At 36.4% G+C, this 19096-nt stretch overlaps 2 protein-coding genes across 2 annotated transcripts; one reads left to right on the top strand and one right to left on the bottom strand.

Moving 5' to 3' along the window:
• Nucleotides 1-1130: 1130 nt before the first annotated feature.
• Nucleotides 1131-7123, bottom strand: grsf1 (G-rich RNA sequence binding factor 1). Its single transcript, XM_065267203.2, has 9 exons — nucleotides 6796-7123; nucleotides 6535-6676; nucleotides 6236-6391; nucleotides 5983-6117; nucleotides 5753-5891; nucleotides 5198-5322; nucleotides 4977-5083; nucleotides 2996-3131; nucleotides 1131-1266 (listed from the first exon to the last, which is right to left on the bottom strand). The coding sequence occupies exons 1-9, from the start codon at nucleotides 6994-6996 to the stop codon at nucleotides 1211-1213; spliced, it is 1197 nt and encodes a 398-aa protein (XP_065123275.2). The 5' UTR covers nucleotides 6997-7123; the 3' UTR covers nucleotides 1131-1210.
• A 453-nt stretch (nucleotides 7124-7576) lies between these two features.
• On the top strand, nucleotides 7577-18283 carry mob1ba (MOB kinase activator 1Ba). The gene is made up of 6 exons (XM_065266868.2): nucleotides 7577-7750; nucleotides 12171-12337; nucleotides 13357-13450; nucleotides 14067-14200; nucleotides 15785-15948; nucleotides 16778-18283. Exons 1-6 carry the CDS (start codon nucleotides 7737-7739, stop codon nucleotides 16853-16855), a joined length of 651 nt encoding a protein of 216 aa, XP_065122940.1. The 5' UTR covers nucleotides 7577-7736; the 3' UTR covers nucleotides 16856-18283.
• Nucleotides 18284-19096: the final 813 nt, after the last annotated feature.

Below are 19096 nucleotides of genomic sequence, written 5' to 3'. Positions count from 1 at the left end.
TCCCTACACATTCATATGAATTTTAAATAAATCTAAAATAATTTATAAAATAGTTAAAGGAATAATCTACCCTTTTGCCATATTAAACTATGTTATTACCTCAACCTAGACGAATTAATACATACCTATCTTTTTTCAATCAAGCACTGTACAGCGCGTTGTGAATGTGTTAGCATTTAGCCTAGCCCCATTCATTCCTATGGTACCCAAAAAAGTTTTATTTTGTGGCACCATACTTACTGGTATAACTCCTCATGTAACAGTCTTTAAATAGGGAAAACACGGAAGTGTTTGGTGACTTCCCTGTTTGGTACCATAGGAATTAATGTGGCTAGGCTAAATGCTAACACATTCATGACGCGCTGTACAGTGCACGCATTAAAAAAAGATAGATATGAATTAATTCGTTTAAGTTGAGGTAATAACATAGTTTAATATGGCAAAAGGGTAGACTATTCCTTTAATGACTACGTTGTGTATAGCTAATACATAATGTAAACTACTAATGCAGATAATAAAGAGTACAATATTAAAGAAAAACATTTTCACTTAACTGAATTTGAGCAGAAAACAGAAATTACTTCTGTTTCTGTTGATGCGTAGACTATATTGCCCAAAGTTTTGGGCACCTGCCTTTATATGCACATGAACCTGAATGACATCCCATTCTTAATCCAAAGGGTTTAATATGGAGTTGGTCAGACACTGATGTTGGTCCCTCGTAGTCTCATCCCAAAGATGTTCTGGTTAGAACTCTGTGCAGGCCAGTCAGGTTCCTCCACACCTAACTCGCTCATCCATGTCTTTATGGACCTTGGTTTGTGCACAATCATGTTGGAACAGGAAGAGGTTATCCCCAAACTGTTCCCACAAAGTTGGGAGAATAAAATTGTCCACAATGTCTTGGTATGATGAAACTAAGGGGCCAAGACCAATCCAAGGGGTTGGAGGGGTGTCCCCAAACTTTTGAAATATAGTGTTAGTAAACGTAAATGCGTTTCTACACAAAGAATTCCAGTTATAACAGAACAATAACTATTTTAAAAAAATTGGAAAAGACAAAATAAAGTTTTTAAACCTAACCCTGGTTTACTCTAAGGATGTTTTAATTAAAAATAAATTCAAGGCAGTTTAGTAACACATCTCTTTTAATGTTTATTACAACTGACCTTAACGTTACATGACAGTTTAAAAAAAGTTCACTGTTATCTTATTCCTTCTCCATGGATGGTGATGAATTCAGGAACAACTCAATATATCGCTCCACTGGAAGACACACACAAAAAAGAAAACATGGTCAATTTTAATTTTATTTTTGCAATAACAAGATTAAAAAAGGCTGAAGCTTTTACATGCAATAACCTGGGCCCGGTTCCCCGATAACGTTCACTCTTAGCGTGCTAAGAAGACTCCAAAAGATATATCTTACCAAAGTTGTTGATGTTCCTAAGTGTGTTCCCCGAAGTGTCTCTTAGGAAGCTTCTTAACACGCTGCCTCTAAGTACGACGTACAATGGCGCTGTCCCAAGTGAAGGTGCTGAATTATTTGCGATCGATCATTCAGGGATCGATTTTCCACTTCACACGAAGGTTCATTACGGCGTTAAGAAAGACAACACGTTATATACAAATGGAACATTACTCAAATTATTCCAGTCACATTTGTTTTAACATAGTTTAAGTTATCCGTAAAATATAGACTATTAATAAAATGATCAAATTGTCAGTAATACGGGTAGACAAACCGGGTATCCCTCGCTATTTATCCACCCTCCTCCTTATCCCGTTGTGCCACTTGTGCCGCTTCTTGACATGGGTTTTGACTTTAAAAAAATATGTAATACACTTTTATACGAATGTTAAGGTACTTAACAATCAGAATTGATTGGCAAGCAGCTGCAGTATTTCTGTTTAATGCGGTATTGCTTACCATTAATGTTTTCAATAAAAAGCAACCTAGTTAGATAGAGAATATGGTCTGAGAAGATCTAGCAGCTCCATAATGAGTTGTCTTGGAAGGCGATTTTTTTATTTAGCCACGTCAGGCAAAATGTCAAAAGGTTTAAGGGTTGACGAATAAAAAAATTGGCATGGACTAAACAGTTACGCTGCCGGTGTTGTGTGGAAGTCTGTTCCCCCTATGTTTCCCTTTAGTGTAGTGTTTTTATAGCATTATCATCACATTATACGTTTATTCTTTATATACATTGAAAGTTTTAATGGCTACTGAGATGTATATGTGTGCATTTATATAATGTATCTTGACTGTTCTTGATTGCAAGTCAATTATTTTTACAGTATGAATCATATAATATGTATAATATATATTTATTATGTTTGGAAACATAACAGTTTTAAAACAAACAGTAGAGAAAAAAAGAAAATAAAAAGACAGGCTATATGTTAAAAGACATAAAACTGTCAAATATGAAATATTTAATAAATTGTATAATAGAATACATGATATTATTGCTTTTTAGTATAATCAATTGAAATCTTTAATCTTTCTAAATAAATTATAAATGTAACGTGATGAAAACGCTATAAACATAGAGGGAACAGACTTCAATAAGGAACAAACACCGGCGCCGTCTTTGATTCATTCGTTCTGATACCAAATAAAGTCAACTGCATAAATAGTCCTATATCCATTGCAAACATATTTTATTATAAGTCTTAAAAATGTCCATAACATAAAATCATTGTCAGCATACCATAGTTTGACTTATGCTGCGCTGATTTCTAAAGACTGCGGCGATAGCGTTTTGCGCTCAAACAACGCTAAGAGAGAGCTTACGAATGGTCCAGACCAACCTTACGAAAGTGTGACTTACAGAAGATATACTTAGCGTACGAACGTTTTGGGAATCGTGCCATAGAGTTAAGAGAGAGGTTAAGGAATAGGTTAAGAACTACTTAGCGATAAGAACGTTTTGGGGAACCGGGCCCAGGTTAACATAAATTGAACACAAATGTATTATTTCGAATAACTTACTTATATACTCTCTGTCTTTGGACATGGCTGCTACTGCATCTTGATGTGTTGTAAAGTAGGCGGCTGCCTCACCAGTGGGTCGTCCATTAGGACCATACTCTATAAGAACCCTGTCCAGTCTGATGGGAGAGAAAAACTGCAACAGAAAAAAAAACATTTACTTATTCGGCATACAAAGAAAGTTTAAATTTTATTGAAGAACTGCTGAACATAAAACAAACAATATCATCGTCTTAAAAAGCAATCATTTTCAATTGGAAAATTATATTCAAAAGCTTTGTATATCACATCTTAAAGGAATGTTCCATTTTCTTAAAAGAAAATCCAGATAATTTACTCACCACCATGTCATCCAAAATGTTGATGTCTTTCTTTGTTCAGTCGAGAAGAAATTATGTTTTTTGAGGAAAACATTGCAGGATTTTTCTCATTTTAATGGACTTTAATAGAGCCCAACAATTAATACTTAACTCAACACTTAACAGTTTTTTTCAACAGAGTTTCAAAGGACTATAAATGATCCCAAACGAGGCATAAGGGTCTTATCTAGCGAAACGATTGTCATTTTTGACAAGAAAAATAACAAATATCCACTTTTAAAGCACAACTTCTCGTTTAAATCGGGTCGTGATGCGCCAACGTGACCCCACGCAATACATCATGACGTCAAGAGGTCACAGAGGACGAACGCGAAACTCTGCCCCAGTGTTTACAAGTGTTGAGAACGAGGACCGTTCCTACGTTGTTGTATGTCAACTGATACTAATTAATGTCTTTGTGTCAGTTTATTGTTTACAATGGTCCGCAAATGTGTGTTTTATATATGTAACACGTGACCTCCCTACGTAACTACACATTTACGTTAGGTCGCGCTGGACAGTAGTTGTGTCGAACTCAGTTCCCCCTGTGTTTCCCTTTAGTGTAGTGTTTTTATAGCGTTTTCATCACTTTACATTTAGAAAGATTAAAGATTTGAATTGGTTATACTAAAAGGCAATAATATCATGTATTTTATAATACAATTTATTAAATATTTCATACATTTGACAGTTTTCTATTAGGGTATTTTTTTTAAATATAGCGTGTCTTTTTCTTTTTTTTCCTTTACTGATTGTTTTAAAAATGTAATGTTTGCATACATAATAAATATATATTATACATTTCACGAGTTCGCATTAACATGTAATCGATAGGGAATGAGATAAAGCATATTTGGCGTGCTGTCCGAGGAGAAGGCTCCGAGCTCGGAATTTTAGCCCGAACCCAGAGTACTCCCCTCTCTTTAACTGTGATGAATGAACCTAGATGAGAGTGAGGTGATGGGGTGGAGGAGGGATTCTGCAAAAAATCTGTCACGGGACAGAGGTGAGGGAATGCCATTTATAGGCACCTCTTTGCACTGATTGGTTGGATCACATGACCATGCCCCTCCCGAACTTAGTTAAATAAACTTCATATAATATGATTCATACTGTAAAAATAATTGACTTACCATTAAGAACAATACAGATACATTACAGAAATGCACACATACACATCTCAGTAGCCATTAAAACTTTAAATATATAAATAATAAAACCTATAACGTGATAAAAACTCTATAAAAAACACTACACTGAAGGGAAAAATAGGGGGAACATACTTCGACACAACACTGGATTTAGACGAGAAGTTGTGCTTTAAAAGTGTATATTTGTTATTTTTATTGTCAAAAATGACAATCGTTTTGCTAGAAGACCCTTATGCCTCATTTGGGATCGTTTAGAGTCCTTTGAAACTCCGCTGAAAAAAACTGTTACGTGTTGAGTTAAGTATAAATTGTTGGGCTCTATTAAAGTCCATTAAAATGAGAAAAACATAATTTCTTCTCGACTGAACAAAGAAAGACATCAACATTTTGGATGACATGGTGGTGAGTAAATTATCTGGATTTTTCTTTTAAGAAAATTGAATATTCCTTTAAGTTGCCAAAAACTACTACCTTAACAATGTCCTCTCCAGTACATTCATAGGGTAACCCTCTCATGTGGATAAGGTTATCAGGCTTAGATGAATTCTGATGTGTAGTTGACACAGGGCTACTGTATGCTGTGCATGGGAATAAAGATATAGATATTAGACTAGGGATTGCTAAAAACAGTAAATAGTATGCAAGCCTTGGATGAAATTGACAATGCATTTTATAGTCACAGAACATCTCACCAGTTTTCGCCTTGCGTAATGTGGTTGTATCCACAGGACCTGCCGTGGTTTCTGACATGTCATTTCGCCCTCTTCCATACTGTGCCTGAATTTCGCTTTTCCTGCTTGGGAAAACCTCAATGTACCTGCACATACAGTGAAAAGTGTCTGTTAAACAAGTGCAAAACAACTGCTTTATAGTGAGACACCTAACTGTGCATCTGAATTATGTCTTCCATTTATTAAACTCACTACTCATATATGCAAATTTAGCAGTAGTAGGATGCTATAGATGCCACAAGTAAACACAACAATGCACATGCATTTAAAAATATTAATCTCTGCAGTATGTTTCAGCATGATGCTTGCAAGACAAAGCAAGAAACAAACATGCAGATAAAATGTATACATTGGCTTAAATACACTAAGTCTCTTTGCAAAATACAAAAATGGATTATCTCCCATTTATAGACAGCGGTGCAAAAATTTTGAATGGGGCAGGTTCAACATTGAATATTTACTGTAAAGCATACTGATTATATTCTGCACCAAAAAAGTATTTGATGGTGTACCCACCTGTTTCCCATGACCTCTTTGTCTCTCTCAAGGGCTTTCTCAGCCATTTCTTTTGTGGCAAATTGCACAAAAGCATCACCTGAGTTTCTACCTCTCCTGTTCAGGACTACTGTAACTCCATCTTCCACAATCTTCAACCCTGTTTCGATAATGTAAAAACATACAAATGAAAAAAAAGCATCTTTCATCAGTGCAACTACAATCAAATGAGCCTTTATTAAGGATTTTACCAGAGAAGAATTGAATAATATCTTTCTCTGTGCAGCTGAAAGGAAGACCCCTCAGTCGGACCACCCCATCTGACTCTGAACTTTCTTCTGTAGCCTTCAAGATGGCATCAGCATCACTGTTTGTGACCTCATACACTGAAACATAATATGATATTTTATCTCAATAAAAGGTTAAAATGAGCACACAATGTATATCATATTTACACATACGAACCATATCAATTTAAAGTGAAGGATATTTCTTCAAATTTACCTTCAACATAGCGCTGCCCTAGGTATTGTTTATGCCGATCTAATGCTTTGCCAACATCCTCCTCGTGCTCTAACTCAATGAACGCCTGTCCAGTCGGCCTGCCATTCCTGTTGTGGATTATATGGATTCCTTGAGCTCCACCACGTATCCTACAATCTACCAATGCAATACAATGGAAACAGTACTTAATGACATATCGGTCATGTACAGTAAGTTAGGTGAAGTACATACTATAGGCAGAAACCATATTGAAATAAAATCATATAATCTGATGATGTGAATAATAATAATGAAAGTACCAGAAAAGAAGTTCATCAGGTCTTCTGCAGTACACGACCAAGGTAGACCCCTGGCCCGGATGACGAACACTTCCTTCGCCTGGACCTCTTTAGCGGGGGTGTATTCTGGTAAAGGTGGGTACTCATCCTCTTTTGATGGTGCCTAAAAATAATTAAAGAAATAAATAATGTGACAGAAAGAAGCCAACCGGCTATGTAAAAGACCTCCTGAGACATGTTTAAAGAGATGCTCTGAAATGTTTACGCTTATGAATCATTTACCTCAGAAGACAGATTTCGTTGGTATGATGTCCAGATCAGTTTGTTTTTGTAGTTTTCTGAACATCTCGCTGACCAGGAATGATTTCTTTGAGCTCGTGCTACTGCTGTAAACTGCGCAGATCTAATGTATTCCACACATGATAACTGTTGTCTTCTAACACAGCGCAAAAACACAACCGCACTCCTGCTGAAGGCAGACATATTGTGCTGTTACAAATTTCTTTATAATTTAACTTCAATCTACAACAACATAGGCTGATCTACAGCGGCATGTTACGCACATTCAACACACGTTGACCTACGGCATCAGAGGACAACATGACGTGCGAAACACGTGTGCCATTGGACATGACAGTGCTTTCAAAATAAAGGTTCTCAATCAAAACATACAGGTAAACTAAAACACAGTAGTTAAAATTAGAGCTGTTTATTAATTAGTTTTACAGTCAGTATCGCTAACATAAATCTTATGAATTAGAAAAAATACTATGTATTTTATATATGTTATACATATTTAGTTTTCTATAATTTCTTTCATTTTTATTTTTAAACATTTTTTTCTTTTATCTCTAGTGTTTGTTCTAAAAGCTGCTTGCAACAATGCAAAATCGGAAAAATCACTATAGAAATAAAATAGAATAATAAATATAAATAAAATCGTTTATATTTCAGAATTTTATTGTTCAAGCCCGCTCACATATCTAGAATAACGTGACTCTTATGTGAAAAAAATTATGCAGAGTGTCGTCTGTCGTAATATCGCGAGATTTGCGGCTTTGTGGATACTTTGGATGAAAAGGAGAACTTTTGCACGGTCGGGATCTGTGTTGTTGAATTGTTAAGGACATTGTTCCTGAAATATCTCGTTCTTTACCCTTTGGCGGGCAAGATAACGGACCAATATCGATTTCTGAAGTACAGCAAATTTCTTTCTGAGAGAGATGAGCTTTTTGTTGTGAGTATGAATGGCTTCTGTAAATGAAAACACTGATAGCTAGTTAGCAAACGCAGAAAATACTGCTTTTGTAAGAGCCTGTACATGAATACATGATCATTCCTTACGCATTCTTAATTTATTAGAAGGGCGCATAAATAATATTAATTTAAAACACTGATATTGTCGCTGTTGCAGCAGGTTAGTACGTAGGCATCATAACATGAAACTGTAGTCTGGCTAATGAATAATACTTAGCCTGTAACTTACATGAGGTCCTGAGACAGCTGCATGAAACAGAATTTGGTTACCCATCTTTTAAGGCTAAACTTGAGTACAGAGCTATACAGTATTCCCCATATCATGTCATATGTGTAAAGCGGTTCTTCTTGTTGAGTTGACAGGAATCATCTCTTCCCTCAAATGAATCAATACACTAAAGAAGTTGAAAATGAAATGTGCTTTATCGTATTTTAATATGCATTTATTAACGCAATTTTAAATTGGAGCATGGATGATCCATTAACCCCCCTCAATAAATCCTGTAGTGCATTGGATATCTGTCAGCGTTAGTTGTCTTTAGGAACTAATTGAATTGTGTTAGGATTAATAATAATTATATAATAATAATAGCAAAATAATTGTCTGTTGGCGTAAAGTCTGTAAAGGAAAAAATATAAAGTGTCAGCAGTTTAAAGTGTACATACAATTGTCTTCTTCTTTTTATTTAAATCGGAAGTAGGCATTGTTTTAACTCAGGCTGTATGATTCATCGACTGTGTGCTCTAGCCCAGTTTTAAATGTCCTCAAAATGTTGACACATGTGATTTGAGTAAAACTTTGTTTGTGCTTAGATTAGGCCTCTAAGTTTATGCGTTTTTGACTTCATGGAGACTTGAATTCCCCATCTTACTTCTACAGTGGTGGTCTGACTCAAGGTAATGTCATCAGGGCTGCAATATAATTTTGTTTGGTAGATACGCCTTTTAATTTGTCATCTAATCATCTAAGTCATTTAATATGACTTTATGTCCTTGTAGGAAAGACAACATGTTTTTCTTTTTTTCATTATCTCATTATAATTAATGTGTTTTTTCATTTTGTCTAATAAAGAATGTGAAGGAGCTTTAGATGAGTGTAACTCTCCACTAGACTTCAATTACTTCCACAGTTACATAATGTTTCATGGTCATCATTGCCCTCAGTCACTTTATTATCACAGACACTTTGCAGGGCATTTCATGGTACATTTGCTTACAGTTCTTCAAGCTACAATTTGCCTGTTTTTCATTAGCTGCAGGCAGCATCCTTTCATCACTTACCATTCAAACACACATTCTGTCTAAACAGGTGGACACACTAAGCAGAGCAGCTGTTGAATCGGTAAAGATAGGCTTTGTGGTGTTGATAGAATAACAAAGGCGCATACTGTATTGTAGGACAGACAGAATCCAATTCTGTAAGGCTTGTTGGGTCAACTGAGGAAGAGCAGTGAATCAGCCACAATTCAGCTCCATTGTGCATTACATTATGTGTTTTATGGAGCTGCCTGCAGACTTTATCTGCGTTTAAATGTGAAGGGCCTTAGAGGTATGCCAAGTTTTTAGGTGAATGGTGGACCACATCAGTGTAGCTGTCTTGATAGTTTACTTGTTGAAGTCATAAGGAGTTTAAAAAGGCAAAGAGTCTCAGGGTAATAAGTCAGTACTGTATTTTCCAGACCATAAGTTGCACTTTTTTCATAGTTTGGCGGGTCCTGAAACTTATAGTCAGGTGCGACTTATACGGCAAAATAATTTCATATGAACCAAAAGAAACCATTACTGCTGTACTGCTCCTGTATTTTTGTAATTCAATGGATTCAGTGATGCGGAATGACTTCGGGACCTTTTTGAACTTGATTTGGCTTGTCGTGTTAATTTAGCCTATTCAGCCTCTCATGTATGTTCTGTGTGCTATTATGTATCGTGTAAATAACTGTTTATTTTACTTTACTTTAACATGTACGGACACCTATTCAACCTGCTGTTCTGTGCTATTGTTTAGTTGAATAACTTGCCTTTCCAGATTAAATGTCTGTTCTTTGTCTTGGATTTTGTAAAATCATTTTCTAAATAAACGTGACGTATAGTTCACTGCAACTTATATATGTTTTTCCTCTTCAAAACACATTTTCGACTGATGCGACTTATACTCCGGAGCAACTTATAGTCCGGAAAATATGGTACTTATTGGTATCCTTTTTTGTATGTCATTGTGTGAATTTTTTGAACATACCTGGAAAGCAAAGGTCACATTTAGTTTTAAATGTCCTTAAAATATTGACACCTATTATATTGAGGTTTGGTAATATATTGTTTTTTCCCAGTGGTATACCGGATGAAACAATACCATCTATATCAGATGGATACCATCTATACTGTATTCATCTATACCGTCTGATCCAACCCTCCTTTGCAATAGAAGCTTTGCCAGAAATGTACACCGAGGTCAGACATAAACAGTCCAACCCACTCACATGTTGTGAGGCTATATTTTTTCAAACAGTGGGGAAAAGCCTGTCCTAGAATTTAATTTTCATAAAAGTTTTAATAATGGTGATTGTGACATTATACATAAGGCTTTAAAATGTAATAATTTGAAGAGCTCCGATGCAAATCACACTAATTGCCGCCACCTGCAAAAATCATATTAACTGAATGATCTCGACAGGAACTTTACATTAATCAAGTACTTTCATGTCAAATTTGCTTAATCCCACCCTTAAGACATTCAGAAATATGGGTTTTTAGTCAGAATCCATTAAGAACCTGATAAACAAATCTTTAACAAGAAACCATGCCAGACGCACTTAGTGGGTTTTGCATTTGACCTCTTCAACTCCTGAAGATACTTAGATATTTATCGTTTATTGCCATTCTTCTGAAAACTAGAAAGATATAAATTTTGGTCAGTATCGCTCATCCCTACATAGAACACACATTTGTGTCACTGCCACTGACCTCATAGGGTTTCCATCCAAGTGCAAATTAAACTCTTTGAGTTTTGAGAAAATGTTTCTGATTTTCTTTAATGTGCTGAATCGAGATTTTTGTTTGCAGGGCTGTAATATACTTCTGCTATTTTTACCTAATAATCCAAAAGTAACCCTGGACAGGAACCCAGCAGAGCAATCGCAGTATTGTAAAAACTGATTTGTAGGCTGAGGCTCCATAATTCAATGTAAAAGGGCTGAATAAGTGCTTTAAATCCTATAGAAAAGATTTTATCAAAATTTTAAAGATTTTTTATTTGATATCTACACAGATTAAATTTGACAATTGTGTGCAAAGTAAAAAACTTTATTAAAAACAAACGGTGAAAACTGTTAGTCCAGCAGTAAGTAAGATGTTTATCTCTTTGAAAGATGGCACAAACACCTGTGAATGTTTTACCTTTGAACCCTTAGCAAAGAACCAAGAGGAATCAAAATCAAAACATTGTGGGCTGGTTTGACAGACAATGCTTAGCTAAAGTCAGGGTGTTAAATAATGATGTTATTGTTTAAGCAAATTTACTAACTAGGGCTGGGTAAAAATATCGATTCATCAATGCATTGCAATTATTTGTTTCTCAATTCAATATCGATTCATCAAATTTTATGAATCGATTCAGCCCCCACGGCAAGTGGCGCCGCTGTGGGCAACACTCTAGTGAGAGCGTTCAGCGTTGTACAAGACGCACTTTATCAAAACAGAAAGATCAAAGATGGCAAACCGCAGCACTTCTTACAAGCCTTCACCATCAACGTGATCAAACATTATTAATACTACACACATTGTTTAAAAATATACTCAGGTACTTAATTGCTTGGGTATTTACTTATTATTGAATCGATATCGAAGCAAGTAAAGCAAAATTGAATTGAATCGAATCGAAGCCTCAAGAATCGAAATTGAATCGAATTGTGAAATTCCTAACAATACCCAGCCCTATTACTAACCATGCATTGCCTTAGAAAAAGACGTTACTGGTGTGTCTTAAGACAAAACAATGCCACTGGCATATTTTAAGATCTGTCAACGAAAAGTATTTTCAGTTAAGACATCTCAAACGTGTTTTAGTCTAGCCTTAAGCCGCGTCTCTAAACTGGGTATTTGTGTTCCAAAACAAAGCATAAATATCCCAGTTTTTGCATACTTGAAAAATTGTCAGAATAAAAATAAGTCATTTAGTGTATAGCAAAGTGGACATCTTATATTTATCTACTGTATTGAAGTCTTCCCTACAGTGCTGCTGGCATTATAAGCCATCATATAAGCCACCATTCTATAATTTATTTACCGAAAGGATTGAATATAATAAACTTCTGCTTGACTGAACAATGTTTTTAAAGCTTTGTAACTGGTGCTTTGCTAAAAATAATTTGCCTTCGCATTCTTACTCTGCTATAATTTCACAGTGGAAGTCGGTCGTCGAAGACGTTCAAGCCGAAAAAGAACATTCCTGAGGGCTCGCATCAATACGAGCTCCTGAAGCACGCAGAGGCCACGCTGGGCAGCGGAAACCTGCGCATGGCTGTCATGCTGCCCGATGGAGAAGATCTTAATGAATGGGTGGCTGTCAACAGTAAGCATGTGACTTTGATCAGTGTACACACACTAGCTACCAATCGTGACTTTAAATAGCGTTTCTTGGTTTATGAGTTAAACAAGGTCTGTGATTAACATTATTCAAAGAGATATTCCTGTTTTGCTCAGCTTTTGTCTCCACCCCTCAGTTGAGTTCAGTTGGTGTTTTGTGTCTTTGTGCTCAGTATTTAGGATGCACCTTATACAAGTGAAACCAAAAACAGTTTTGTATGCACGTTGAAGCCAATATTTAATTAGCAAATAATTGAATTGATTAAAAATCCATTATATGAGGGCAGCTTTGCAACCTTAGATTCATAGCCTCCAGTTGCTTCTTTTTACAACAATAGAGATATGAGAGCGGAGTTGTCTCTAGTTATTAGCCCCAGGGACAAAAGGGTGAATTACAGGCTCCAGTGGTGTGGATGTTGCCAGGGTTTTGAGTTTCATTTAATTGCTAAGGCTCATGTAAAGCTGGGTGTATGCCGCCTTCTGCAGTGTAATTATCAGTGAGCCCCAGCGGGGGTTTCAAAACCTCTTTCGATTTGTGGTGATATTGTAGGGAGTTTTTAAGATGGCACATTTATTGTAAATTGAATCAGTATTTTACCTGAAGTTATTGGCAGTTTTTAATGGGGGGGGGGGTGGAATAACATTAATTATTGTATCCATAATATAACCAATAAGTATAATTTTCACCTATGAGTAAAATATGCCATTATTTTGAAGGCCACAACTACTAGGGGCTACCCTAGTAGTTTTTTATTTTTTCTTGATACTTTTCAGTAATAATATATATGATCCAGTCTGTAAAAACCATGCTACAAACTTTGACGCTCCTATTCTTATGTGTAGATATTTGCCTGGATTTCACAGACAGGGTAACATATAATGGTTTTTAGCCAGTCTTTTGAATGTTAGACAACTTGTCTGTGCAAAAAAGATATATACTGTAGGTACAGTAAAGATGTCCCCATACATTTATGGTGTACTCCTGCATTTGCTTTCTCCTCATAGCTGTGGACTTCTTCAACCAGATCAACATGCTGTATGGGACCATCACAGACTTCTGCACTGAGGAAAGCTGCCCACTGATGTCTGCTGGACCCAAGTAAAGCCCGATTTATAGTTGTGCGTAAGTTCTACGGCGTATGCTATCCGTAGCCTGTGCGTAGCTCTGCTTAGCCTGACGTGCACCTTGCAAAAAATTTAACAGCGCGTCAGTTCTACACGGACCGCAAGCGCTGAGATTGGTCCACCAGAACCCCTCCCATTAGGTAAAAAAAAACTACGTCATAGGTATTTCCGTTTGCGACGGTGAAAACAAAGAATGGCCAGGTTGAGGAGTGATTTAACTCAAACTGCAACTAAAGTCACTGTTTATTTACTTCCATCATTGCTGGTCTTCTCAAATTATACACAACAAGTTGCTGTTTCTTCTTCGTTTGTGGGTTAACTTGCCAAGCTTCTTCTTCTTTGACGGTCGTGCTGCTACTTTGGTTATACGCGTGGATACTGCCTACCAGTGGTCTGCGCGCATGTTTGCACGTCGACACGGATGACGACGCAAAAGTATAAATAAAAACCGACGCAGAACCTACGCCGTTGTAGCTATGCCGTAGAACCTACGCACAACTATAACGAGCCCTTAAGTATTAACAGGACATTATCATAATAAATCATTTTGATCAATGCTCCTTTCTGTGTTTCTTATCTGTTATCCACAGGTATGAATATCACTGGGCAGATGGAACTAACATTAAAAAGCCAATAAAATGTTCCGCTCCGAAGTACATCGATTACCTGATGACTTGGGTCCAGGATCAGCTTGACGATGAGACGCTTTTCCCTTCAAAAATAGGTGGCTCATTTCACTGTACATCTCCAGACAGCACAACAAATGTTACTTTTTCCAAACTCTTTGACTCATGGGTCCGTTTTTCATGAGATGCTTATAGATCTTGCATGATGTAGGTTTTTTGGTCTTAAAATAGTCTATGCTGAAATAACTGCCTGAACAAATGTAATGTTTTAATTTTTTGCATGTTTGTCACAAATTTAAATATTAATGAAAGATAACACAAATAGACACAAAAATTAAGGTTTTTATTATGAAGGGAAAACAAAATCCAAAACATAACTTAACCGGGGTCTTTTACACCTAAGTTCAGTTTCTCTAGCCACACTCAGGCCTGATTTCTGCCACACCTGTTCGCAATCAAGAAATCTCTTAAATAGGACCTGCCTGACAAAGTAAAAGTAGACCAATAGATCTTCAAAAGCTACATATTTTAGGACATTATCCATAAATGACGAAAACATAGAACAGTGCTGAACCTTCCCAGGAGTGGCCAGCCAACAAAAATTACCTCAAGAGTGCAGCGACGACTCGTCCAAGAAGTCAAAAAAGACCCCACAACAACATCCAAATAACTGCAGGCCTAACCATGCGAAAGAGACTGTGCAAAAATGATCTGTGTAGCAGAGTTTCAAGACCAAAACCGCTGCTGAGCATAAAGAATATAAAGGCTTGTCTTAGTTTTGCTAGAAAACATCTTAATGATCCCCAAGACTTTTGAGAAAATACTCTCATATATGGACTGATGAGACAAAAGTTGAACTTTTTGAAAAGTGTGTGTGTACCATTACATCTGGTGTTAAAGTAACACAACAGATCATACCAACAGTTGCCTAATATATGTTGGTGATAGTGTAATGGTCTGGGGCTGTTTGCTGCTTCAGGACCTGGAAGACTTGCCAGGAACCATGAATTCGGCTGTCTACCAAAAAAGGACAATGTCCGGCCATCTATTCGTGACCTCAAGCTGAAGCAAGCTTGGGTTCTGCAGCAGGAAAATGATCCAAAACACACCAGCAAGTTCACCTCTGAATGGCTGAAGGAAAACAAAATGAAGAGTGGTCTAGTCAAAGTCCTGATGTCAATCCTTTTGAGATGTTGTGGCATGACCTTAAAAAGGCAGTTCATGCGGGAAAACCCTCCAACGTGGCTGAATTACAACAAATCTGCAAAGATGAGTGGGCCAAAATTCCTCCACAGCGCTGTAACATGTTGCAGTTGTTGCTGCTGAGGATGGCCCAACCAGTTATTAGGTTTATGGCCATGTGTGTTTGGATTTTGTTTTCCCCTAATAATAAAAACTATTTAAAAACCGCATGTTGTGTTTACTTGTGTTATCTTTGATCAATATTTACATTTGTTTGATGATCTGAAAAATGAAAGTGTGACAAACATGCAAAAAGAAATATAAAATCAGGAAGGGGGCCAACACTTTTTTTGTCGAGGGGTCTTTGGGGAACTATATGCTTTATTTGGTTATAAAAAAAACACAAAATGTCTATTCACAGAAACTATTCTGATGTTATGAATAACCAGCCATTGCAGTATTTGATTAATAAATCTGATTTATCCGTGTGCCTCTAACAGGGGTTCCTTTCCCAAAGAACTTCATGTCGGTAGCCAAGACAATATTGAAGAGACTTTTCCGTGTTTACGCTCACATCTATCACCAGCACTTTGATTCAGTAATCCAGCTGCAGGAGGAGGCGCATCTCAACACCTCTTTCAAGCACTTTATCTTCTTTGTTCAGGTGTGCCATCTGTTGTCTTTTACATTGATGAACCAAATAAATAATTCCTTTAAAGTCACAATGAAACGGAAATAGCGATTATCTTATTTTCCCCTTCGTGATGGATATCAGAGTGAAACGGTTTCTGAAATGAGAAAGAAATGTTGGGCGGATCTTGAATTCGTCCATCTCGAATTGATTGGATAGTGGGAAGGTGGGTCATGTTGCTATTTGTTAACTGCTTCGATCTTTTCCCGGGCCCCATACTCTTGCAATTCTCGTGACCAGAAGTAAAGAGATTGTTTTGAGGAGGGGAGGAGATTAGATTAATAAGAGATTTTTGATTAACGATTATGAGGGCACAATGAAGCTCACAAATAAGTCAATTTGCTTTATGCCCAGCTGCACTACTTCCTGAACTTCAGCCAGCTCCTTGTTTCCTGTCTGCCATTATTGGACAAACTGATTAATCCAGGTGTGTCTGACCTCAGTAGTCACAAACAAACTGATTAATCCAGGTGTGCCTGACCTCAGTACTCACAACAACAATAATCAGACACACTTGGATTAATCAGTTTGTCCCATAATGGCAGGCATGAAACAAGGAGCTGGCTGAAGTTCAGGAAGTAGTGCAGCTGGGCATAAAGCCTATTGCAAAAATGTAAACTGTTTAATTTTTTATTTCATTGTGACTTGAATATATATTTAGGTTACTGTGTTAATAATTAGTCAAATATTTGATTGAATACTGTGTAGTTCGGGTAAGCTTATCCCTGGTTTGTTTACACATGATCATTTAAATATTGTTCTTGATTTAATAATAAAAATATCACATTTTCTCTTTTTTTAGGAGTTTAATTTGATTGACAGGAAGGAACTTGCACCCCTTCAGGAGCTGATTGAGAAGCTCACTTCCAAGGACAGATAAATCCGCTCCTCTATCAGCACATCATTTCCAGTTTCTGTATACAGACAGCCTGGCTTTGTTCTCCGTGTGTTTGACAGGTGTGTGGGAATGTTTCCTCAGAGATGGAAATCGGCTGTTTCCAAAAACGTGGCCCTCGATAAGCCACAACCCAACCATAGGTCAAGGTCGTAGTGGAATAATACTAAAGTCTTGTTGACGTGATCTTAAACACTATTTAAGTGCCTGATATGTCCACTTTCAAATGTTAGCATTTGGTACATAAAACACAATTGTTGCTCTAAAACTTCTTTAACATTATGCTTTCGGCTTTTACAGGAGTATATTCGTATTGATGATATTTAGTGTTAATTTAGATTTTTTTCTCTTAATTGATTTATTTCGATGTATATGGATAACATATTGAATGAAGCACATACAGAGTTAAAGATGAAATGTTTTTTAAACAACTTCCTTTGTCTCGTGATGTTTGGAAATTCGGTTGTCGTTTTCCTTTGTACTGCTTTGTTTGCATCCGATTTTATCCAGCCTTCATTGAATGTCCTCTTGCTGTTGTGACATGTTTCACTGGCAACTAAAGAAATGTACCCTGGGGCTCTGGGCCTACAGTTGAAACAACATGAAAACACTTTTATTCCACTGTTACTTCTATTATTGAGCCACACTCCCAGTGTTTAGAAGTTTGTCTAATGGAAACTGGGATAAAATGAGCTGACTATGCAAAATTGGCATGTCTCTTTATTTATTTTGATTGCTTTGATAGCCCGTAACCAGGCTTTACATTCTTTCACCTGTGTTTTATGGATGTCATTAGCTAAACCATCAAACATCATTGTGTAAACTAACATCAACCCTAATGGCAATGATGCATTTCTCATGCCTTTAATCCAACCGCTTTGTGACCCAAGTATTTCAAGGACAATAATAAATGTCATTTAAAACACAAGATAAGGAGGTGAATTCAAACTGACATCAAAGTTTGAAGTCTGAAAGAAATGTGATCCACAATATAAACATTGCATCTTTCTGGTATTTATTTTGGTAGTTTTACCCCAAAAATGTTAATTTATCTAAATGTTTCAGAAGATTATTGTTATTTTTAATTTATGGCTAAAATGTTTCAAAGCTACTACCAACACTTCGTTTTAAAAACAATACAAGATTAACTATAGACAAATGTACTAAAAATTTTTTGAAGGCAAGTTGTAAATAATGTAAAGAGAAAAATGATGCCGTTGGAATAACATGAATGCTGAACATGCTGACTTTTTGTGGTACAATGCTGAATACTGTTTATAGGATAATAAACCTTGTTAGACACAATGTGACTTTATATAGTTTTTTTCTCCTACAGTACAAGATCTTAATGAGCAGATTTTGAAACGTAGTTGCTTGTTATTTAATAAATTAAAAAGATATTTCTAATTTAAAGCATTGTGTTGTTTATTTTAGTATAGACCGTTTCATTGGACGGACGTCCGGTGACGTGATACGAGTCTGGTCTGACCTTCACTTCCGGTTTCAGTTTTTTAGCTCTTTCCCCGCCAATGACGAGATATTCCGTCTTTCCGCAATACCGCTATTATCCACCAGGTGGCGCCCTTCCGCAACTTTTTAAAACCGGAAGTATTGCCCTATGGCAAGCTGCTGCATGTCCGTGTCTGTTATAAAGATCGCTCTGAAAGGGATCTCTATGAAAAATCCGTCATAAAAATTGAATTATCTCTTATCAAAATATGGTGTTTTTGCAAAAACCTACCCATATTCAAAAGCTGATTGCAAAAGAACCACTAAAGGTAGGATGAAACGGTTTTTTTGTTTGAAAGCAGAGGGTCTGTTCTTTCTTTTGGTATATATGTATGTTTATATATTTAAAGAAGAACATTTTCTGGAAGGCATTAAACTTTGGTGAAAATCATGAAAAACGCTGGCGCTGGCTGGCAACTTTTTTTAAAAATGCTGGCGGTGAAAGCGTTAATGGTCTGCCTATTTGCTAAACTGAACTGCAAACAAATACCTCGTCGAAAATAACAAATGTTTTGGTTTCCTAGGTAACCTACGTCTTGTTTTTTTTTGCTTGTTATATAAATAAAATACGTTTAAAGTACTTTGTTGTTATTTATTCTTAGCAGAATTTATCGGAAGTTACGTGTAGACCACGGACGCCGCTTGTTTATGTTGTTACTGCCGAAACCGTCTATAAAATACAATTATAATAATGTTTTATACCATGTGAAATATTTA

This window comes from Paramisgurnus dabryanus, chromosome 5 (genome assembly GCF_030506205.2).
Source record: "Paramisgurnus dabryanus chromosome 5, PD_genome_1.1, whole genome shotgun sequence".
Lineage (NCBI taxonomy): Eukaryota > Metazoa > Chordata > Actinopteri > Cypriniformes > Cobitidae > Paramisgurnus > Paramisgurnus dabryanus.
Note: the sequence above shows the minus strand (reverse complement) of the source record. Positions and strands in the feature narration are given on the sequence as shown.

Coding starts and splice junctions, on each gene's coding strand:
- grsf1 (XM_065267203.2), bottom strand. CDS start 6,996: ATGTCTGCCTTCAGCAGGAGTGCGGTTGTGTTTTTGCGCTGTGTTAGA. Junction 6,392..6,534: donor CCTGATGAACTTCTTTTCTG/GTACTTTCATTA, acceptor TTGCATTGGTAG/ATTGTAGGATACGTGGTGGA. Junction 5,892..5,982: donor TATTATTCAATTCTTCTCTG/GTAAAATCCTTA, acceptor TTATCGAAACAG/GGTTGAAGATTGTGGAAGAT.
- mob1ba (XM_065266868.2), top strand. Junction 13,451..14,066: donor CTGATGTCTGCTGGACCCAA/GTAAAGCCCGAT, acceptor TGTTATCCACAG/GTATGAATATCACTGGGCAG. Junction 14,201..15,784: donor GCTTTTCCCTTCAAAAATAG/GTGGCTCATTTC, acceptor TGCCTCTAACAG/GGGTTCCTTTCCCAAAGAAC.